This window comes from Dermacentor variabilis, chromosome 1 (assembly GCF_050947875.1).
Source record: "Dermacentor variabilis isolate Ectoservices chromosome 1, ASM5094787v1, whole genome shotgun sequence".
NCBI lineage: Eukaryota > Metazoa > Arthropoda > Arachnida > Ixodida > Ixodidae > Dermacentor > Dermacentor variabilis.
In genome coordinates, this window is record NC_134568.1 from 203405808 (window position 1) to 203429902 (window position 24095).

The 24095-nt window shown below is 47.3% G+C and overlaps 1 protein-coding gene and 1 pseudogene across 1 annotated transcript in view; one reads left to right on the forward strand and one right to left on the reverse strand.

Annotated features, from left to right (window-relative positions):
* Positions 1-1649: 1649 nt before the first annotated feature.
* LOC142591131 (neuropilin and tolloid-like protein 1) overlaps positions 1650-24095 on the reverse strand; it is a 469467-nt gene continuing 447021 nt past the window's right edge. Inside the window, exons 8-10 of the mRNA XM_075703514.1 lie at positions 21030-21208; positions 13393-13566; positions 1650-10401 (exon numbers count right to left, since the gene is read on the reverse strand). Of these exons, the coding sequence (XP_075559629.1) occupies positions 10336-10401; positions 13393-13566; positions 21030-21208 (419 nt within the window). The 3' untranslated portion in view covers positions 1650-10335. The remainder of the gene's footprint in view (positions 10402-13392; positions 13567-21029; positions 21209-24095) is intronic.
* LOC142568212 (U4 spliceosomal RNA) lies at positions 11723-11796 on the forward strand (annotated as a pseudogene).

Consider the following 24095-nt stretch of genomic DNA (forward strand, 5'->3'; position numbering starts at 1 on the left):
ATAAAATAAAATATGTTGTATACTCTCCGAAGCCAAACTCGGGCTAACCTTGCCAATTACAAGTTGTATACCGCGGATACCTCCAATCGACTTTTTTCGCTGCACCCCATGTCAGCACATTTTTGCTAATTAGTGTATCCCAATCAGTGGAGCCTCCAGTACATGCACTTGCGTATAATGCGAATAAGTGGCATGCTGTAAGCTGTGTTTAAGCCATCTCTGGAGGTTGTTGGGTCGATACATGGCTCGAGATATTTTGCTTCATTGAGCGCAGTGTCTGAATTGCGCAAAGCCCGAGTCACTTTGTCTTCTGTGCAGCGAAGACGGCTGACTCGATCAGCCATGCCACTCGGTGTGAAAAGGCTCGCCATCGCTCGGCAGCTTTAGGACCGCAGCTTGCCGACATACAGGGTGGTGTCGCTCATAAATGGGAACACTGAAAGTTTCCTACAATTACTAGAGGGAACTCTGACGCTGAGATCGTTCAGCCACCGTGAGAACGATGGGTACTACATGAACTTGTCATGCATGTCGCGCTTGGGGCTTCCGACGTTCTTGTGGCTTCGTATTATCTGGGCCTAAAGTGGTCGAAACTTCGAAGCAATTTATACATTTTTTAATGCAAACGGTGATAAGACTCTGCAAGCATGCATAATCGCTGCTAGTTGCAGTGGTTCCGCTTGTCCATGCATCCGTGGTGGAATGATTTCCATATCGGGCTTCTTTGCTTGTGGTCCTGTGTTCGAATCCTGCCGTCGGAAAATTTTAATTATGTTTCTTCAATTATTTATAACACAGTATTTCCTAAAGATGATAACTTTGTAAAGTCACTGAGCCATTAAAGCCGGAAGGAAGACGTTTAGGAAATCCATGTGCTACCCCATCATTCCCATGCTAGCTGAAGGCCCTGCTTGCAGCTTCCCTAGACACTAGCGCCACAGTTCCCTCAAGTAATCTTATGAAACTCTATGCAGTGAAAGTCAATCGCATGGTGAGAAGCACGAACAGCGATGCATAGCCACATGGCAGCGCATGCTCAAAGAAAGTTGTCTGTAACCAGCGGCCTGCTCAAGTAGTATGTGACGTTGTGGCATGTTTAGACCCGCATAGTATGCTACAAGGAGGCTCCCGCACGGAACAATTGTCAGCATCCCTCTGTTTGGCCAGATCAGCTTGCACAAACACGTAGCATAGGAACAGCTGTATCCGGCACATAAAGCAAGCAAATGCACTGCTGAGTGCGCCGTTCTCATGTTCTGTGGGCGTGCGTGGTGTGGGTTCTCGCCGAGAGCGCCGAGCCACGTGACGTTCAGGCGCACGCACTGTGAGCCTGTGAGGGGTGAACGATTTGCTTTCCGCTGCGACTTCTTTCGAGATAGTCCTGGATACGCCGTCTAGGCAGGAATTGTGCCACGTTATTAAACGAGAGACAATAAGGGGACGTATTCTGCGACGATCACTTTCGGGGATAGTATCGCCTCGGCTGTTAGGCGCGCGCGGATTGGCTGGTTGAACACTACGTCACGCGAAGGCGATAGTGTCGCCGAAGTGATCGTCGCAGAATACATCCCAAGGTCGATTTCTCCTGAGCGTCGACAGAGCATGGGTGCTGCGGGAGAAAGCATGGTGCAGCCGGGGCAGCACGTACTGAAGAAATACTGCATGGCTTTCGCCTTTCCACACTCATATTTTATTGGAACATCTTGTTTGTTTTTATTTCCTAAATAAGGCAGCACGGTCGCTTTTGTAGTGCAAATGAACAGAACCAAGTACAAGGAAACAAATGAAGACTTGTATGGAAGATAATGGTGTCTCAAAAAAGGAGTAACGTTTTGATTCTTGAGGCGCGGATGGGTAATATGTGCACATGCAGAAAGACGAGAGAGAAAGAATAAGAAGCGGGAGGTGAAAATGGGAATAAAGAGCATATATGCAACTCCTTCGATACCATGCGCTCTTCAATTAGCGAGAATTTTGGATATTTGTTTACTGCAACGTTCTGCAGCATGCATAACGTCCGTCCTATTTTCATTCGCGGAAAGCCGTAAGCAGAAAGTGTAGCGGCATCTATGGGCTGCTTGAAGCGCTGGGCCCACAAGCTGATGGGTTTAGCATCATGTAATTGGCATGAGCGCTAAATGATCCGAGGGAGTAACATATACACTTTTATTTCTCATCGCGTGCGTACCCTTTTGAGTTCATTCATTTTGATAATTGCGAAACAAAGGCTAGAGGTAGGGCCTTGAAACCTCGCATTTCTCGTGATATGCTGGGAGAGAAGTCTTGTGCCACGTGTAATGCACTGAGCCAGTACTCTTTAATTTCTTCTCCAGGAATGACAGAGATGACTTTGAATTATTAGCTATCGAAACTAGAAAGGAAACTATTCAGAGGCCTGCGTCAGTACAATTAATACGTCGCCTCAAGCTGCGGATTGAGTCGGCGTTCACTTCTTTGAAGAGTTTTTAACGTGTCGCCAGCTTCTTTCAATGCTTGCACAAGCGCGATGACGCGTGAACGTGCCGCTCGAGTCCGGCAGTCGGAACTGTAGGCTGGCACCACTGCAAGCCCCCGCGCAAACCAAAACCGCTCAGCGCTGTCGATTCGGTCCTTCGTCAGACTGCACACGCATCAGTCTGCGTACTCGTAACAATGGAGTCCTTTAGCTGAACGTTCTCACGGCTCGCTCCGCCCAGCCGCTAAAGCGGGAGCACAACGATGCAGTACATCGACATTGCTAAACGCAAAAGCCGTCATGCTCTTGAAATGGGAAAGCGGATCGCTGGGTGGCGCCCTTTAACTGCTTTCACGACTTCCTAGAACTCTCTCGTTTTGCAGCAAACCTATACACGCTTTTCTGATATATTTTCATTAAATAGCTAACCGAAGCGCGAAATGTACGCAGCGCTCCGCTAAGGTCACGCGCTTCAACTGCGAGAAGAGCAGACGGTAAAGGACGCTCAGCTAAGAAACAAGTCCCGTCGAGCACTGCAACGTACCGGGCGTTCTAAAACAACTCGAAATAATTATTCGCTTGGTCGCGCATTGTCGCGATAGTTGGTGTCAGCGTAAGTCCTGCGGCAGCGTATGAAACAAACCGATGCCATCTCTTCACGTACGTCGCTGCGATTGCACCGATGCGACCTGTGTGCGCGAAGTTGCTGGTTGGAGCAAACTTGAAGGGAACGGCTGCGAATGACGCGCGCCAAGCTGTTAATTATACACGTTAGGGCGAAGGATTAGCTTATTGTTCTACACGAGGAGAATTGAGTGAAAGAAGCCCCTCTGGCGCAACTCCGAAGCTTACGGGATTTTCGGCTGCTTCTGGGCACACTATGCCAGCTACTAAATTTCAAGCCCCCAGTCGTAAGGTGCTTGTTATTAATGAATGTGACTGGGTTTAAAATATGCGAGTCCCTGGTTGCGCATGCCACTCATCAGCTGTGGTTCTCTGTCACCTAAATTCAGCATCGAATTCATTATCTGGTCAAGGGAATGCAGCGTCCTCGGCTTCGTGCCACAAGCGAGAGAGCACATGCAAGCATTTACATTTACTATTTACAGTCTATGGCGATTGACGGCTCCATCCCCTTTACACGCATACGAGAGCACTAGAAACGATGGGGTTGGGAAAGGGTGCTTGCTCAAAATTATCGCTGCTTCCTACGATTCTCCCAATTCATGTCTCGCAGCGACCGTTTTGTTGTATATTTGGTAGTCATTACAACTTCGAGAACTTTTTTTTTTGCGGCGACAGGAAATGTCATCCTTGTACAATTAGACCTTTCCACATGCGACCATTGCTTTTCTTTGGTTTCGCCTATCTTAAAGGTGACCTTAATCAGAGCCGTTGATTACCTAAGCAGCAGAGAGGCCAAGATAAAGCGTGTCATGTTATGGCAGGCGAGCGAGTTCTGATTGGCGTGCGATTTGTAAGTTGTGGCGCGAGCACTCTTGCCAGCATCAGTGATCCAATGTTGTGCTGAACTGCGGGATGCCAAGCGCTATATCCAATTCTATCAAGCCACTGCAATATCACCTCGCCATCAAGGTGCCCGACGTTACCTTTCCCATTCTATATTCGTGTTGTGGAGCTGGCGCATAGGAGAAACGATCTGGGGCGCTATAACGTAAAACTATTCCAAACTTTTCTGTTCCAATTCTGCTATCAGCCCTCCGCGATTGGTCAAAAACGTTTTTCGACCACCCCCCCCACTTCACCTGTCTGTCACGCGACGTCACGAAAACCGCAATACCTCCCCATCTGATATGATGTGTACACACTGATTATGCATGATTTGACAGAAAAAAGAAAAACAGTTATTTCTGATTCGACCCCTTTTCGCCATTAGCCCTCGACTATTGGTAAAAAGCTTTCGGGCTGCACCCACTTCACCTGCCTGTCACGCGACGTCACAAAACCGCACAAACTCACCGCGTCAAAGTGACGTGTACGCAATAAAGATGCATTAATATGCAGAGCAAAACTGATTTTTTTTCGGAATAGCCGCAGGCTTCCCCGTTCCGAAAGGAATAAAAGATGGCTGCCGCCGATCGCTGAGACGCTGGCTACTCGCACCTGCCGGAGAGCATGAGTGTATTTGCGTATAATAAAGCTTCTTGCGTGACCGTGTAACGTTTTCAAGCACTTTCGGCATGTTTACTACCTCATTCTGCCAACTCTTCTTTGCTGAGGGTCATTTTTAGCGTCATTCTTAAGCTTCCGTTGCATGCCGCCGCGATTTTCGACCAGCCACCACAAGCTAAGTAAGGGAAAACCGACCAGTCGTAGACGCCGGCACCACCTTCTTTATCCGGTTATCGATATTCAGTGCACTGGCTCGGCCTTGTGAATCCCTCTCCACTTAAGCATTCTCCTCGCCTCTTGTCAGCCAATTAGATACGACAAGCCGCTCGGTGTAGGCAATGTTATTCGTTTTTCAAGCAAACAAAAGTGACCTCCTATGAACGAAGAGAGTTTGATTGGTCTGTTCAGACAACCCTGCGGGTGACCGCCCGGTGCTGGCGTCGGTGGTTACGCAAATTTGACGTCAGGAAATTGGAATAGAAACATATTGGAATAGTTTTACGTTTTAGGGCCCCTGAGCTATAACCATGTCCTCTAAGCTTCTCACTATGTAGGTGATAGTGTGGGTCTTTCTTCTAATTTAAGATCAACTTTTCGTACGATACAAAAGAACGAGAGAAAATAAAAATACTGACTTCTCTTCAACTATACGGCTTCAACTACGCTGAGCGCGAGGTCGCGCTTTCTGCTAAAGGTCGCATTCCGGTGAGCATGAAATGCAAGAATGAGCGTGTACCGAGCATCGGGTGCACTTAGAACTCCAGGTGGCCAAATTATTTCGGAACCCTTCACTCCGGTGTGTCGCATAGCCCGCATGCGGCTTTGGGACGTTAAACCTATTGGTTAGTATTTAGCAATTCAAACAACTTTTGATGCAAAACGCACTCGAGCTTGGATGTTCACTGTGGTTTAAAATTCGTGTCGCAGCACGAACATGTTGTGAAAGCTCCAATAAAATTCAGGTGTGCAGCACTTTATGAAGCTGTAGATACACACGCAGTAAGCGACATACTTATGATTTCCCACAGCTGCCTGTTATGATAGAGGGATTTGCAGTCCGAGCAGACTGTATTTTCGAAGTTCTTTCGAACCTTTATAGAACGCCTTCATTAGTCGCTTGGCGGTACGGTCTTGCTCATTTTGTCAACATAGCGGTCCAAAGCAAATAAATGCTCTTCGGGGCGTGAGATACTGTGACTTGGCTAGAACACGATGCACACCTTCAGCACTTTGGTGCCATGTATCTAGGCTATTTATTACTTTTTCCTTCGCCATATTGCTTTACGATAACTGTAATGGGCTATTGCTCTGGAATATCGTGCAAAAGAAAATATAAAAGTCCCATATTACCAGCTCGTCTTCAAAATGAACTTAACTGTCCTTTATAAAATGTCTTTGTATTTTGCTGAAGGCTGTCAACGGGTTAGAATAGCTGAATTTATATTGGTATCACACAGTCACACACGCATAAAAGAACTTGTGCAACGATCTACGCGCTGTATACAGATCCATTACAGCGTCCAATCCCGAAATTTCCTGACGGTCTATCGTTGTGAACGTCTTCACCGAGCTCGAAGAAAATGCGCGTAACATGGAAACAACACAAGAAGCTACTTTGGTATGTAGTGCTCGGTGCGTTCCGCTATCGAGACGCACTGCCTCCAGTTGCTAGGCGCCCGCGCTTCGGAACAGCTGCGGATACGCAGATGACACTGCGCAGGCGCTAATGCAGCGCATCTCGCTGTCTCAAGAGCTCGGCGACCGCGTTTCAAATAGGCACTGGATTAGGGATTGGTGGGGCTTAACACCCGAAAGGAAACTCTGGGGCTCTAAGAGACACCGTAGAAAAGGGCTCCGCATTAATATTGATCACCCGGGGTTCTTCAAATTCCATCCCTTTAAGAATGCAGCCGCCGCGTAAATATAGGCTGAAAGAACGGCTGGCTCACCATCCGAAATATTTTCTGGGCCACCGCGCACGCACACAGGCACACACACAATCACACACACAGGCACACACTCAGACAGGCACGCACGCACACACACACACAAAAAAAGAATATGAAGGTATGAAGGAACGTCTTCAGTATTTAGGAACATTATACTACCACATGGTTCCGGCGTGATATTCTGAAGAACATTCGAGTGGAATTTCCCCTTTCTTTCATTTTTAACTCGTCTACAGCCGTGAAGAGACCAATTGCTGATCGTGACCTGTTACAGCGACATTATCGCGGAGGTGTTATTCTGAGCTCGCGCGGAGAACGGGAACGGTGCTTCGGACTGTTTGCCATGAAAGTGCGGAAGTCAGATCGTGCTATGAGGTCCGATTAGGATGTTACACAACGTTACGCGCACACGAAGGCAGAACTAGACCAGGGCGGAATGCATGCTGCTTGGTTCATTTCTGGCACTATGTTTAAATACAGAATGCTCGTGCACGCAGACGTCTCCTGCGTTTGTCCTTCCATTCCCGCTGCTCGAAACCTTGTGCCATGAAGTAAGAGGAAATGCTTCCGAGTGTTTGGCAGTCCTCTGGGATAGCATTCAGTAGACGAGTAATTTTGTGGCCCCTCCCTGCCCCCCTCTTTTCGCTAACATAAGCCCAGTCCGAAACGATTCTGAAAGTGGGAGAGGAGGTAGAGGGGGGCGGACGACAGGGGAAGAAAATGTTTCGCTAAAGTACGGTGCATGTTATGGTACTTGTATGGTGCTCCGGCACAGAACAACGCCGACGTTTCGGCTGTCTGTGATCGAGACGCGCATAAGGTATTTTTGTAGTTGCGATAAATGATAAGTCTGGAAGGACAGAAAGGTAACGTCGAGCACCGTGCTTGCGCATCGTGGGGCGCGCACGCTTGTTACTTCGCTGCGCCCGCAGGGAGAATTACGGATGACGAGCTCCGCTTGTGCGCTTTCGTTCTACCCTCTGGGTAGCTGCGCCGCGCACGTGAACCTGTCGCGTTCAAATTCGTGGCTACGTGGGAAGAGGACGGAGCTCTCTCTCTCGTTGAGCTCTCGTAATCGAGGCCGCCCATTCAGTTTGGAAGAGGCCAGGCATCCAATTGAAACGCATATAGATCGGGCGCATGCTGCGGCAGCTGACCAGGCAGATATAAATTGTGTTGACGAGCCGCTGTGGCTGCTCTTATAGCAGGATAGAAAGCCCATGCTGAAAACTCGCGGAATTTCCTGTATGCGAGTTTTCTACTCTACTATTCGATTTCGTAAGAAAACGAGAAACAACTAAAAGGAAACTCTTGAAGAAAAAATCATAGGCGGGCAGAAAACCTATAGAGTGTTGTTATCGTTAGGGAACTGCGGATTCAATGTACCAAAACTAGGCGAAGCTTCCGCTGAGAAAGCCCAGAGATCGAAGTGTCGGCTAAACTGTCTAAGTGGAGCAAAATTTCACACCCTCGGCCTTTGCTTGTGCAGTTGTGCTGTCGTAGTTTAAATTGGATATCTTGCCTTACGCAATACCAGCAATTTGCTTCGTCCAAGCCGGGATTGTGTACTGCATTCGTAAACGTTCGTAGGGAATAGTGTCCTATTTATGTACAGCTACGCTCATTAACACAAGGACGGCTGCAAATACCCGGATACCATTTACTGCACCTTCCGTAAGGCCTTTACTGTAAAAGTGCCAGAGCTGCAGTGGCTCATTCATTAAGGAACCTTATGCGTGGAGTGCACCGCCACGTTCAAGTTTAAAACAGGCCTGATTAGCTTCTTGAACCGAGAGTCTTGCATCGTCCGATTGCCAACGAAACGTAATGGAAAAACAGACGGCTGAACATAGCATTATCACGAACGCCTTTATAACCGCGCGATGTTTTCCGCTAAGCAATCGACCCTGCAATAGCGACACCTCGATATAAATAAAACAAATAATAGTTAAGCTTAAAACATATTTTAACATTGGTGGCACGACACTTATGAGATATGGAACTGTAATTTGTGCTGGTTTACAAGTAGCCTTATTTTTCACTCTTTCTTGGCCTCTTAATCAAAAACTCGTACTGGGAAGGCTACCATTAACTACCAATATGTCGTAAAAAACTACCGAAACCGTCGCAAGCTGGCCGCAAGCGGAAGCCAATAAATGTTACCTTATGAAAACAGAGAAGCAAACAAACAAATAAATCCTAGGTTTCTGAAGTACGTGAAGCTACAAGACTGGCCGAGTGGAAAGAAGAGAGGCTTCTTCTGCGGACGACTATTGAACATATTGAAGCTACATACACGATGGTGGGAAAGACTACACAGATATAGAGCGTCTGAGCCTCACCGGGCTGCAACGGAGGCAGGTCGGGAAGGAATAGTGCAACTAAAAAGGGTCGGGAATGGGAACTCTCATGGTTTTCACATGTGGAATTGTTATAGATGGAAGAGTAGCATCGAGCGTCCTTTGGCGACGCCCGGATCAGGAAGCACGTTGTGCTTACAGGCATCACTGCTTCCGCCGTTCAACGGCCATCCCCCATATTCCGGCAGCGAAAGGACAACCGTGGGTGAGACGCGGTGACTTGTTTCCGATACGCTAGCGTGGCCTGCTTTTTCGAAGGCAGCTCACTCAAGTCTGCGCAAGCAAAAGTGACCTTATGCTACCGGTTAGTGCTTTCATTAACAGTTGCTCTACTCTAGGAACAGGGGGGAATACAAAGAACATAGCTGGCTCTAGAGCTCAAGCTGAAGTTTTTGGTAGCCCTGTGCCTTTCCCCCGTTAGCGTGGTAGATGAAGCGGTCCTGGCCAATGATTAGTCGCACGCGGTGTCGCTACACGTCAACGTTGGTTGCGTACCAGGGCTATCGCATCCGTCTTGGAAATGCCTTCTTCTTTTTTTTTTCTTTTCTTTTTACGCTGCTTCGCTTGGGATCAGGCCTACCGGGCAAAACCACGAGGCGCGCGTTGAACGACGGAAACCAGGGCACCAGACTGGCTTCCTCCGGGACCGAGTTTGTTGTCGTTGTTTCCGTTCAGTGTATTGTAAACAGGCAAAGAGTAATTAGTACTCCTAGTAAAGTAACACCCGCGCTGTACAGAGGCGTCCACACACGAGCACCACAGCGTCAGTTCAAAAAGAGAAGTCAATAACATTTTTTTTTTTCAGTTGTGACACTTTGAGTCCGACGACACCGTGCTTTGAGTCAATGGGTTGAGTCAACGTGAAAGGCTATGCGCAGACCGCTTGGGCTTCGCGCTGTGTGTCCAGAGTGTAACGCTTGCCACGAGCTGCCCTACGCGGCACCGATGATCGCTCTCGTTTGAAGGCCAGCCCATCGCACCGCGCCACACTCTTCGACGAAGCGCGCACTCGCGCAACCACACGATTACTCTTGAAGCCAGCCTCGTGTCGAGGATGAATAAATGGTTCCCGTAACTTTGAGCAGGGTTAATATGCAAGGCAGTGCAGAACAACCTTTCCTGCCTTTCTTCCCAGGAGGAGGCTAGCGCCGCCGCTGCAGAGCGCGGTGCTCGCGACGGTTGGTCGCCCCTGGGGAAGTGGGGGGGAAGGGGGAGGGGGGGGGGGAGACCCTCGGCGCTGGCACGGTCCGGTCGGTTGTTGAGCAAGGTGGCGCCGGGCGTGTCGTGCGGCTGTCGTCGTCGCAGGTCGCGCTCAGCGATAGATGTCGACGCGGGGCGGAGGGTGGGCTTTGTGGGGCGGCGGTGGTGGAGGCGGGATCGGAGGCGTGACGCTGTCGCTACGCAGACTGTGCAGGTCGCCATGCTGCGGACACGAGCGCTACGCCTCCGTTGCCGGCGACAGCGGCCGCCCGTTCGGGTGCTTGCGGAACACGCTCAGGTCCACCTGCGCAGCGACACGCCACATTGTCATGCTTGCGCACAACGTGGCACTCGCGCAGAACACACTGCACGCATGCCTTGGTTTATTGACAGTTTTTGGCCTAGACTTTCGCTAAACGAATGCGCGCCTGGAAAGAACCAAGAGAGAAGGAGGAAACAACGTGATTGACCAGAAATACGCCCGGTCGGATATCCTACGCTGGAGAAGGGAAAGAATGGGCAGAAAAAAGCGCCGAACTACAGTAAGCGCTCCCAACACGCACACACCCAGCATTCGCTGTGCACAGTCAGGCGCGGAATGGCGGACAGTGCCGCGGGCATTGTCTGCTGCGATAAGCAAACTGTCGGACACGTGTCGCTGTCTTTCATACGATGAGCAGAGAGCCTCCTTCACTCCTCGACATCCTGCGCTCCTACGCTTTCTGAAGTCTGGCAGACTATGGAAGCTGCAATCAAATGACATCTTCCTTCCTCTTAGCGGCCTACAAAGTTCCGGTTGTACAGTAGTATATTGTCCTAGCTAACGTTAGCCAAGCTGTTCGAAGAAGGAGAAAAAAAAAATATTTGAGAAACACGGTGCAAGGTACGATTTTGACCTACAGTGTTCAGTTGTCAGCCTTTTGATGACCGAACACTGCAGGTGTTATAATCGTATCTTACACCGTCATATTAAAATATTTTTGTGCTTGGAGCAGCTTGACTAACGTTAGTTGGGACACACACTATGTTGCTTATAATAATAATAATAATAATAATAATAATAATAATAATAATAATAATAATAATAATAATAATAACTGTTTAGGCACAAGAGAAGAAGCTCAGTATTTGCTTCGTGCAGTCATGAGCAAAAGTAACGGACCCCTATGAGTGAATGCCGAAATAGTTACTGTACAGGGTGTCCCAGCTAACTTTAGCCAGTTTATAACTAGGCGAATACCACGTAACTGGACAGAAACAAGGGAATGTTGTTTGCCTTCGCTTGGAGATACTCAAAGTATCCTTTTCATTCCGTCTAATTAGATAGTTAGTCTTAATTAGTTATACATTTCAAATATTATAATTAGATGAAAAGCGTCAATGAGAAAATTGTAGAGCAATGTGAAAAACTCTCGATACAGCTTTCTGCTGCTCAGTACGTGCTACATAGAAGTTTTTTTCCGAGCGTGAAAGAATCCCGCAGATGCACACAAAGTGTCTCGAGCGGCCAGTCGCGCGGCAGGTGGTGGTAGCAACTTTATTGAGCCTTGCTCAGTTGTGATCTAGCAGGCCCGAGTCCTATAGATGGCCCCTCACGAGGAGCGACCCTTTCGGCCCAGCCAACGAGCTCTGCGCAGAGGCGGTGTCGCACCCAATGAAGTGATAACTGAGGGGCGACTATTGCTAGCTGAAAACTCGCGCGGCAATTTTGCGTCCATCTGCGGCATTAGAGTCACTGTATGTGCTACCCTTGTGGAAGCGTATACAGTAACTCTATGCCGCAAATGCATGCCAGCGCATCGTGTGTTCAGGGGCGCCACGCATTGCCGTGATGGCGGCAAGTGTGGAAAGGTCCGGCACGTGGATGCCAGCCCACGCGACAGCATCGCCGCCGCCAACATCTGTCGATCCGTCGCTCATATCTGCTGTTGTTAGTTGCGCTGGTCGTGCGCCGCTAGCGCGTACGTCCAAGTTTGTGTTGTTTGTGACTTCTTTTGTAGTTGCGTGTCGTTCAAACGGCGCATTGTTTAACATAATGGCTTGATTTTTCCTGAGGTATTCTAGTTTTATTTATACACAGCGGTTGTCACCGCAATATAAAGAGCTTAATGCGTCTAATTATTTACGTAATTATTTAATTAGTTTTAATTATCGAACCTTGAAATAAATCAAGCAATTATAACTTATGATTACCAAATACATTATTAATTAATTAAAATAATAATACTGTTTGTTCGCATTACTCATATTGCCTAACTAATTGGGTAATTAGATGACTAATCATCTTGTAATAAGTACTTTAATACATCCAATAGATTGTTGATCCTGTGACTTTAAGTAATGAAGTAGCCAGTTTCTTTGCATAATCTTAATGCATTGTTTGACTGACATCTGCATACGAAGGAGTAGGTTTTCATTGATACTTTTTTTTTTCATGTGTGACACGTAATTGTAAGAATCACATGTGCATTTCTACAGGTCTCCGTGCATTTCCAAGAAGTTCTCTAACAGATCCTCCAGGATCCGTTAGAGAACTTGAGAAGCAAGAGTGAATGATTTGGACAATGCCGTCGACTTAAGGACGTGTTAGCGTTGACGTGATAGCAATTAAAAAGCAGGACCCGTATTCAAAAACGTTCTTACGCAATAATTGTTTCTACAAAAAAAAATTTCTGGCAAATGCTGATGCTGGACATATTATTAGCGAAGGGAACCGACCAATGGCAAAGAGCAGTTACGGTCGAGAAGCTTTGTGAATTCGGCCCCAGATTCTTAAACGCGATGTATGCAAAGCGCCGTAGCGCATCGGAAGCGTTGCATGATGCGACTGCCCATGCTCTGGTGGCGCCATCTCGTGGCTTTCGACATGAAGTGCGACAGCTGTGAGTCCTCCCTGAGCACACTAACCATATTCTAGTACACTACACCGTTAGTCTTGCTCATGACTGTACATGATGGACCTCCCTTCGGGAGGACATCCACAAATGTAAGCGGAGTCTTCGTCAACAGCTTTGCATAAAATGTGGCTTTCTTTGTAAGGCTGATCACGAGTCGTTGACAGATTTTGAGGACATGGTGAGCAGAAAAAAGAAAGAAAAGAAACAGGCGCCCATATTCATGCTTTTACGCTATTTAGTTGCTACGCCAAGAATTCTTTGTAAGAGAAAACTTAAGCCAATACTGGCAATGGATATATCATTAGCGAAAGCGAATTACTAACGGCAAAGAACACTCACGAACAAAAAGAGTTGTGAATTTGACTTCTGCGAAACGGCCTAGGTGCAGGTGGCCATACCTCGGGCACGTAGCAGCCGTTGTCGTCGTCTTCGGGTCGTAGCACCGTGGGTCCCACCAAAGTCGTCGCTGTAGGTGCGCTAGGCGGCATTCCACCCGCTCGGCGCGCGCCGATTTCAGCTGCTTGCAGCGCCAGCGCTGCCTCCAGGTTTCCGGCGGACAGGTCAAGACCCACCTACGGAGGATGTACGTGGAGCTCACAGGCACGGCCTTCTCGATGGGGTCATTGATCGAGCGGCCGTGGGAATTTCAGCGTTTCGCGTGACAATGCTACGGCAACCGTGGTCTGTCATCGAAGCTGCTTTTTGCGACAGATACGCAACAGTTGAAGAACGTCCGGACCAGCGGGAAAAACGCGCAACGCGCCAGCACGTGCGGGCGACTTTGCTGCCGCGCACTGCGCTGAAATGAGAGACGCTGATAGAGGGGGTCCGGGTGTAGTTCCATACGGTGTTGAGCCACGCGAATGAATGGTGATCACTGGTATCGCCAATCGGCGGCGACGAGCGGCATGCCGCAAACAGTAGCTCCGAGCCTCATTCGCTCCGCGGCAGGAAAGTGCTGCTGCTCGCCTGTTGCTGCGTCGCGCGTTTTCCCCGCTAGTTTGGAGTACCTTTTTATCAACTGTGATGAGCAACGTTTTACGGCACTCGCTTCTCTGCGGCTATGGCATTTGGCTGCTGAGAATGTGGCCACCGTTTAGATTCCGTATCTTGCCGACCGCATTCCGATAGATGGAATGTGTAAACGCGTTTGTGCCGACATTTCCGTGCGCTTTATAGCTGAGCCGGAGCTCTTCACTATGGTATTACTATTTAAATTCGCAACTGTAAATTTGGGGCGAAAAGATCAATCAATAAATTAGTCAACCACTGCATCAAATTATCAATATTTTTATGGCAGGGTCGATCAGTAGTATAGTACCGCGTATGAGGGATAGGTGTTATGTAGGGGTATGTTGTGGCTTCCGGGTTAAGCGACATACCAGCGCGAGCATAGGTTTGCTTTATTGACAATTTACCCTCAGCAAAGTGTGCCTTACTAACAGTCTACATATATGAATCGGAGGACAACATGATCATACAAAGAAGCATCTAAGTCCAAGTAGGCTTGGATGTTTTATTGTCGCCAAACTTGCTACTACCGCACACGTGATATACTGCAAATAAGAATGCCTATGTCTACGAGCGCAATACACATTGTTGACAATGATCGTCCACTGTTCTCAATTTGTTTACAATGTGTTTTCTCAAAGTGCAGTTTTACTTGCCACGTGGGTAATCAATTGCTGGTGCGTATCGCGAAGATTAAGAAGTTTGCAGGGATGGCATGGCCACAATTAGTACATGACCGGGGTTGTTGGAGAAGTATGGGAGAGGCCTTTGCCCTGCAGTGGGCGTAACCAGGCTGATGATGATGATGATGATGATGATGATGATGATGATCGCGAACGAATCCGGAAATAAGGTTTAATTTTTTCTTCGTTTACAAAACGTAATGATTTGATACTTGTTTTATTCGCAACGGCCGGTTAAACCGGGAAAGACATTTAATGATAAATTGCCCTGTGTAAATGAGAAATAATGCTTTGTTCTATAATACGAAAAATCACCAGTTTAGGGCTGGTTGGAGCAAGTTTGCCTCACTGAATGTGTCACACGCTGGCTGCTTCGATGAGTGATCGGATAAACACACGATTAAAAAAAAAGAATTATGGGGTTTCACGTCCCAAAGCAACTATAAGGAGCTATGAAAAACGCCGTAGTGGAGGGCTTCGGATTAAATACAACCACCTGGAGTTTTTTAACGTGCATTCAGAGTACCGGCATACGAGCGTATTCATGTTCCGCCTCCATCAGAACGCGACCGCCGTGGTTGGGAAGCGAACCCGTGACCTCATTCTCAACTGCAGATACCACAGCCACTGAGTCACGGCTGCAGGCCGATGTCGTCGCTTTCCCTTAACTGCTATACGTATGAGACCAGCTATTTTATATGCGTAAGCATTTCTATGCCTACCCAACGAGAATCTTGTCCGTCCGTCACCTAAGACGAATGCAATGGCTCATACCCTCCTAAACAATAACTCATACCCCCTTAAGCAATGGATCATACCTCCCATCTTTCATCTCCCCCCCCCCCCATCCCGCTCCCATGTGTAGGGTAGCAAACCGGTTAGGCTACACTGGTTAACCTCCCTGCCTTCCTTCTCCACTTTTTCCTTCCTTCCTCCGTAAGCCGGCAGAAAATGCAATGACGCATACCCACGTAATGCAGAGGCTACAAGCGCTCAGCAGAGTGAAGCGAACAGTGCATACATTCATTCAAATCACCCATACAACACACAGAACAGCATACGTTTCTGTAAAGAACAAGCTCTTAGATGGGGACTAAATACGAAAACACCGGTGTACTTAGATTTCGGTGCACGTTAAAGAACCCCAAGTGGTCAAAACTTCTGGAGTCCCCTACTACGGCCTGCTTCATAATCAAATCGTGGTTTTGGCACGTAAAGCCTCATACTTTTTTTTAAGAACAAGCTCAAAACAAGCATCCGAACCATCAATAAAGCATTGCGTACCCTCGTAGCAAATGTAGGAGTGCTTTTGCAGCAGCTTCGCTGAACGTACAGGTTGATAAGGGCTGATAAGAGTTGATAAGGGTCGGATCATATTCGATAAGGTTGATAACGACAGATGAGGTTTGATAAGGGTATATACTGGTCGGACCAACTTTCATAATATTGATAATGACACCGAGTGCGTGGAAATGAGCAAGTGGCACAATCCTTACGCATACTTAGACAACTACCAGAGGAGTTCCTGCATGATTTTTTAAATATTTTTGATGTTGATAGTAGGGTGACCTCGCCGTGGGTTTCTTTCTGTACCCCCCTTACCATGTTCACTATGGTTCTAACCCAGCCACGTAACTGCGGCATGCTTTCGCTGTGGCGACGCGGGCTTTCCATAACACCGTGCTAAGGGAATAACTTCGGTTGAGTATTTCTTAGAACCTCTGATTATTTGCTCGTATAGATGTCAATGAGCAACGTTTCTTAACATTTTTTCTTTGTGGTCATTATAAAAAACGTACAACTTGATATAAACTAGCTTAGCATGTCTTTAAAATATTGATGACAGCCAGCGACACGCACGAATAACGTATGACATACTAAATAATTTAACTCAGGCTACTGAAAGAAAATAAGGCATGATATTGCAGTGCGTCCCGAGACATGCTGGCACAGCATGCAATGAATTACTGGACTCCCTGGCACAATCAGCCCATAATGATGCGGAAATTCAACTGATACCTTTATTGTTAGTGGATACGCGACGGCTATACTAAAATTACTAAAGTATGAATTGTGTATTGCCACCTGGTTTAATGAAAATACGAATGAATTGATCATTTGCGAAGTGGACTACTAGCTGTGTCAAATACTAGCTGGATGTACTTCTCAAAAATACCGAGACACTAATTCATTGACTGCGCCTTGGAACACCATACGCAAAACATTGGCTATATCGCATAAAACGGGCTTCATCACTGGGTTGTTCCTATAGCAGCGACGATGAGGATGTTCGCTACCTACTCCTCGAATGTATTATACATGCTGCGTTTAGACGGCAGTTATATAACAAAAGCTACTACTCAACTGATCCTCACCGACTGTTCTCACTCGCAAAATTACTAGGCCCTAGCTTGCCCATCGAAAACAACACAACTCAAAGCGTTGAATGCACTCAAATATTTATTCAAAGACAGGCATACTTAAGGACTACTGGATGCCGCAGTGAACAGTAGCCACAATGGAGCACAAAGCGCTTCTATATTTGTATTTATGTGTGCTCGTATAATATGTGTCATACCCTTTTTTTGTATTCTGTATAGTGAAGCTTGCTTTTGATTGTTCTATCTCTGCGTGCATTATTGTCACAGTTCCTCATCAGTTCACCTGCTCATTTCAGACTACATCGCGGCCTTGTGTATATGTTTGGAACTCGGCATACACGTATAGGTAGGGGCTCAGTGTGGTGCAACTTGTCCTAACCTTTTATCTCGATATGTTCGTGTGTATGGATCAGTATGCTCTAGAATTTTCCGCCCTATGACGTCAGTACTTATAAATTTTTTATTATGATTGTTTCTGCTATGCGAAAAGAAGTAGCCGCCACAATCGTATGGTGGCTACATACCTTTCTTTTATTTTCAAGTAAAAGCAGTCTAAAAATACTGCCCGTTGCCCGAGCAACTGATGGCGTGAGCTGCACTGATAACACGTTTACGTAAGTGCTCTGGTTGAGCCATGCGCGTTGTCACTGGAGCGAGTGAGAATAATTGGATGCTTCCGGACTCGGCTTGGCATCGACTGAGAGTACTTTTGTCACGGCGCCCACCTATATCTGACTTAGAAATACCATTGTGAAGAAATTGAAAACACTGAAACGAAAAAACAAGGAAAACTCGCAACCGCACATAATTTGTCGGTTGATTCAGTCGGTTCGCTCAGCCATTATCATACTTGGTACAAAAAGCTATTAACGCGTTTGTTATTTTTTCGTGGTACATGCTCCAGATCAGTTTCGAATTTATAGATATCCAGGCAGAAATACTTCCTTCCAGTTGTTTAGTGGAACTTAAGAATTAGTGCTTCACGAAACGCTTCTCCTATAGTTAAATTTTCCGTGCAGTTGTCTGTCCTTTGTCTTGCTGAATTATTCTTGTGTCGAAAAAGAACAGTTCACTTGCGCCTAATGCGTCTTGCTGTAGGCGGTGTTAAACAAAAAGGGGAGAAGCAGAAATAAGCTTCTTTTTAACAGAATGTATGTGTGTACGTGTTTGTACACATTATGCATTGAGCATATATGAGACATCCAGAAAAAAAAAAGCACTAGAACAATATAATCGTCGTTAAAATCAGATATATTATTTACGTCAGATAACACTGCGGTTGTGCGATTTTGCTTCATATTTGTTAAAGTGCACTGCAGAAAAATCCGAGGACACCTAAACGCTTCTTATGAGTCATGAATGCGGAAACATTAATAACACCACTGAGCGGTCCTTCGAGTTATCAACTTCACGTGGGCAAGCGAGCGCGTTGAGATGCTTAGCGCGTTTTGATTTGGCCTTATTGAGGTGTAGTTGAGAGCGTGCGTGGACAAGGAACACGCGGATAACACAGGCTTCCGAGAGAGCGAGTGAGAGTGACGTGGCGTAGCGGCGATGCTTTCTCCCCTCACGCAACACCTGGCGCGCTCTTGGTGTCGCAGATGTTCCACTTCGCCCGCTCTGATTCGTTGAGGCACGCTCGTGACGTGGGGTCTCAGCCAATGGGAATCTACCGGCCGTTTCGCTGCTACAGAGGACAGACTACGGGTTTTTCGCTCAATGGACCATTTGAAGCTTTCGCATCAAGAGAACACCATGAGTGTCGTGCACTAGTGCTTAATTGAAACGATTAAGAGCGCTAGCACATGAATAAAAAAAAACACACCTTAGTGCTCGTAGAGTACAATCAATCACAAAAAATGTATCTGAACACAGCCCTAAAATAAATTACGCAGGAACTCCTTTGGGAGTTGTCTAAGTATGCGTAAGCATTGTGCCATTTGCTCATCTCCACACAGCCCGGTGTCATTATTAATGTTACGAAACGTGATCCAACCAGTCTAAACGACAGAGCTGCGGATACACGAACTGTTGAGGACGGCCGCGCAAGGCAAACTGCTGCAGGTGGCGGCGCCAGCTGCGCTGGTGACGTTCCAATCCACCCGCGTCGCACGATTGTCAACCGTGATCAACCGTACTGTGGCGGCGGCTGCGCATGGCGCGACCGCGCGGGATAAAAATGCTTACGCATCAAAAAAAAAAAAAAACCGAGAGGCTTTTAGAGTTAGCCTTTGTTTGCGAGGTAGAACACGACGAGGGTGCAAGTGCTTTCTTCACTGCTAAAAAAAATTAAATTATGGGGTTTTACGTGCCAAAACCACTTTCTGATTAGGAGGCACGCCGTAGTGGAGGACTCCAGAAATTTCGACCACCTGGGGTTCTTTAACGTGCACCTAAATCTAAGAACACGGGTGTTTTTGCATTTCGCCCCATCGAAACTTCACTGCTAAAAAACGCCCAAATAAATGAGATAGCTGCGAAGCAACCGTCGTAGCGGTTTATGTTGTGGGCGTTCGATGAGGCAGTGCTCTACGGAAGCACCTGCAGTACTGCAGTGAGTGCGCTTTGATGTCCTTTTCTTCATGGAATGCAAGCACGAACTATCATAGGCGCATAGGCTATCATGAGGCATATTAATGAGGCAGTGCATCGAATGCACGGTCTATCTAGAGGCTTATTGAGAAGCAAATTAGAGGAATCGTATCATACAAGAAACACAACGTAACTTGCTCATCAATCTAGAGGTTTATTGAGACGCGAATTAAAGGAACAGTACACGACTTAGCCTGCTCACCAAGGGACGTCGATGGCGAGAACGCAACAAGTGTCAGTATGTCTAAAGCTTGCGACGCAGCAGCTAGTTTATCCACCATCTGATCATCTGTCACAATTCCCAGTATGGTTGGGAATTCATTTTAAATGATTCTCATTACAGGAAAATGTTGCTGAAGTCAATGTTCTAGCAATGTAGTAAGAGAGCGATGAACTGTCGCAGTAATAATACTGTGAACTTTGTTATTGTCTCCATGGCTACGTTGTGGCCAGTCAAGATGAACTAGTTGCAGCTGCATGCACTTCCGGCAGAAAAAGCTCACATCACTCATGAAGCAAATTTCTGCCGCTTTGGACAATGTTTTGTGCGACAAACGGTAGTGTTTTCTTGTGTTGTGCATAAGTCTAAAATACACTTCTCGAATTGTCATGCTTCGTAGACCCATCAACGAAAGTGCAGTACAGGTGCGTTGACGACTCTTTCTCAAGACCCAGAACTTAGTTAAAGCATCACAGAATGGGCCATCTACCAAAGGAAGTCTTTGTGCGAGGAGCGGTACTGACGAGAAATTGAAATGTGGAGTGGTCGCGCCACGTCGCGGACTTTGACAATTTGAAGAAATTTTCCTCGCAGCGTATAATAGCTAGGCGGCTGACCTATTGCAATTCGCCCTGTTTTTTCACCTTTCACTGACAGAACTCTAGTACGTGGACTCCGTGCTCAAACATATATGCCGTAATGGATCCTTACGACTTTTCTACTATCCTGCACGAAATACTGAAGCGCAGCCATCCGCAGTTGAGGCAGGCAATGCAATAGGCATAGGTGCCAGTCGCAGGGCTGTTTCATGAACGTGCACCATTATATTGTCTTCTAGTTGCTGTCAAGTGCGCTTTGCGTATCTATCCGTCTGTCTAAGATTTTTTTTTCTTGTGGTACTTTCACGTACCAAGTGGAACATAGGGTTGTCTGTTGTGCTTTTACTTCAGAAAATATTGATTGAGAGTTATTCAATTTATTTATCTGACTACAGTTGAACAATTATTATTAAATTAAAATCTATGTTACATTCAACGACGGATGTTCTTAAACAGTGTGAGATTGCGGCTATTGCTACGTTGCGATAGTAAAGCCAAATCATCCATCTCTTCCCTGTGGGACTAGATCGCAGAACTATCAGCGCTTACCTCGACGGAAGCCTCCTTGGAGCGCCGCAGCTTGTACTCGCGCTCCCGGCGCCGGCGCTCCTGGATCTTGTTGTGGCAGGTTATGCCGATGGAGGCGCACATTCCAACTACCAAGGCCGAGAACACCACCAGGATCACCACCATGTGCTTCATCGAGAGAACCACGCCGACATTTGAGCCTGCGTTGGATACGTCACACGAGGATTAAACTAGGTTCACAATGCGGTCGTAAGTGTCTTGAGTTCTCTTATGAACTGATCTCAGCATGATGGGGTGGATAGGAGCCCGTGAATGGGGCATTGTGGAACATGCGTGCAAAGTAAAGCTAAGACGGTATAGGCAAGAAGGTCAACCAGACGCATGCCCAGTTCTCTATCCTACATTAGGAAGTGGGGAGCAATAAGAGTACGAGGCGATAGAGCGGAAAAGTGAGCACACAGCATGGCTACAGCCCGTCGCAGAGGAGTGACGATTTCTGCAACCCCAGAAAAGCTCGAGTTGCTCTCTAAGCCAGTGATAGGTGGGACCACGGTCCAAAAAGAAAGTCGCAGTTTCGCCAGAAAGCCGAAGCATCGATTGCGATAGCAAATTAGTGAACAGCTATACTAAGTAAGGATAGTAGTTTTATCGGCGGTATAAAGTTGTAAACATAGCACAAGCTAATGCAGTCACGCGCACAAGCAAACATGAACACATTTCACTCCATGACCGCGGAAACTCGCGGTCAAAACGCAGCAGCAGCGAACGAATTGACCTTCTTGCTGCCGCTCTCATCCCCCCCCCCCCCCCCCCAACGCGAACTAAGCCACGAAAATTCAACGCGCGGCGGACTCTGTACACATCGCAGATGCCTAAAAAAACAGCGACCCCGGCGGCGTATCTACAATTGGAAGTAGGCACAGCGGGGCGGGGCACTTGCGGAAACGGCGGACGTTTCGCGCACAGCGTAGAAGGTGCATCACAAAGGGTGAAAGGAATGTTTCTTTTGTAGAAAGGTGCGTTGCTTTTATGTCACGAGAACCACCTCCACGCAAGGTTTCAGGACACGCCAGTGCCTGACCAAGGAGAAGGCGGGGGCGGGAATAGGAAGCGGAAGCAAGGAAATGCAGACAACGTGATTCACTGGCGCACGCGTTTCCACTGAGGAACATCTACCACTGTATCAGTACGGTTTACTCTTGAGAACCCGACCGAGTATCCACGCCAAAGCTTAGGGAGCAAGGCAAATATAGCTTCGATTTAATAAAAGAATTATGCGCACGAAGGCGACAATCCTTCTTTTTTTTTTTGCAATGAGGATATTTAGGCATCATTGGTTGTTTCATTGCGGAAATCCGTAGGGAACAGAACCAGTGATCAGCCCTATCTGCAGTACCGGTACAGATGACATATAAGCCGATTGGTCTCGCAAATGCCCCGTCGTCTACTAGGCGAGAAATACAGCAACGCCAGACTCCGGGGAGTTAATAAAAATGTTCGCTTTAAGAAGACCTCGCGTTCGTGGTGAGTCGGCTCTCCCAGGAATTATATGCGGCCATAGAATCAAGTACGTAAGCGAACGCGCTGACTTTACTCGAATTCTAACGACACGACGAGTTACTTCGCTAATACAGAAGTTAGGCGGCAAATAGAGAAAACAAGGACAAGGTATAAATAAAAATGAATAACTGTTAGAGCACCATTTTAGACAGCTGCTACGCACTGCATATAAATAACGTCAGTAAAACAACTATGAAATGACGTTAATAATGTGAATAAGTAGTGGAGCTTTCAAGAAGTTCCAGCAGCATCGCTAAACGATGTATCTGCGGGTAGACCATAAGGCAGAGATCCAATTTTTCTATCGCCCGTGACTCTGCCTGCGCTGCCGTTGGGCTTAGTGAAGACAGCGTTATTAAGACAAAAAGGAAAAAAAGAAAGTAGAAATAGGCCCGTTGTCTCGATGGAAACGTCTAAAGAACAGAAATAATGAAAGGAAGCCCTCGGATGTCAAAAAGAAAGAGAAGTGCCCCTTTCGTGGGCTACGTTCTTCCGAAAGCGGTGAGAAAAAGAAGGTACAATTTTTTAAGGAAATTTTCTCGCCATTATACGGGAATGTGATAGGATGCAGTACTGTGGCTTGGTGAGGTCAAGCAAAGGTTTTTTATGTAAACTCTGGAAATTGCCTAGATTATGTCCGTAGTGAGAGCAGCCACTTCAGTAAGCGAAACGATCCAACCTTTAGCGCATGTCAATAGATCCTTCGTCTGTGAACTTAGAGCTTTATACCATCGTAGCTGGCATTAAAATCATATGATTCAATAGGTAACGCATTCCGAATTGTTCTTATTAGCAGTATATCACCGCCATATTCTGTATCGCCGACTTGAAATTCGTTGCAAATGATATAGAGAAAGGTATTTTGTATCGCTGAGCCACATGGTACGACTTCGGGCGTTTTTCTCGCGGTTTTCCTTTTGCGTTAGCACTTTGTTCGGAAAAGGAAGGCGCTATACGCGATCCCACTGAACGGAGGCGGCATTGATGAAACTTTACGCGATTTCACTTTTAAAGTGCGCCACACGAGGCGGCGGTGTCGTTTATACAACGGTGCAGACTTGGACGAGATAATAGACGGGAGCGTGGCTGGCGGGGAGGGCGCATCGCGCTACAGCGCCTGCGGTGCTCGGTCACGACAGCGGCCGTTGTCGGGGTGCGGGGGCCCGTGCTACGCTCAAACGAGGTCGCGAACCGCTCGCTTTGTAGGAAACCCGGCGAGCGCGATAAGGCGGCAGGCAGTGCTGCTTCCCCTACGCTCTCCACTCTTGTTGCTCGCCGTTCGACGAAGAAAGTACCTAAAAGCTTCGTCTCAATGAGGATTCAATTCCCGCAGCTTCGCTTGGCTGCAGGCGGACGGCACTGGCGCTGGCGGCAATGGTGGCAACGTGCTCGACGATGGCCTTTTGCGAGCGCCCGCGTCGATTTTTCCTAATGACCGGGAACATTTCTCCCCGCCGGCTTCTTGCTTCGTCTGCCGCACGCGCGCGCCCAGCGCGTGAGACCTCCGGCCGGGCGCTGCTCTTCTTC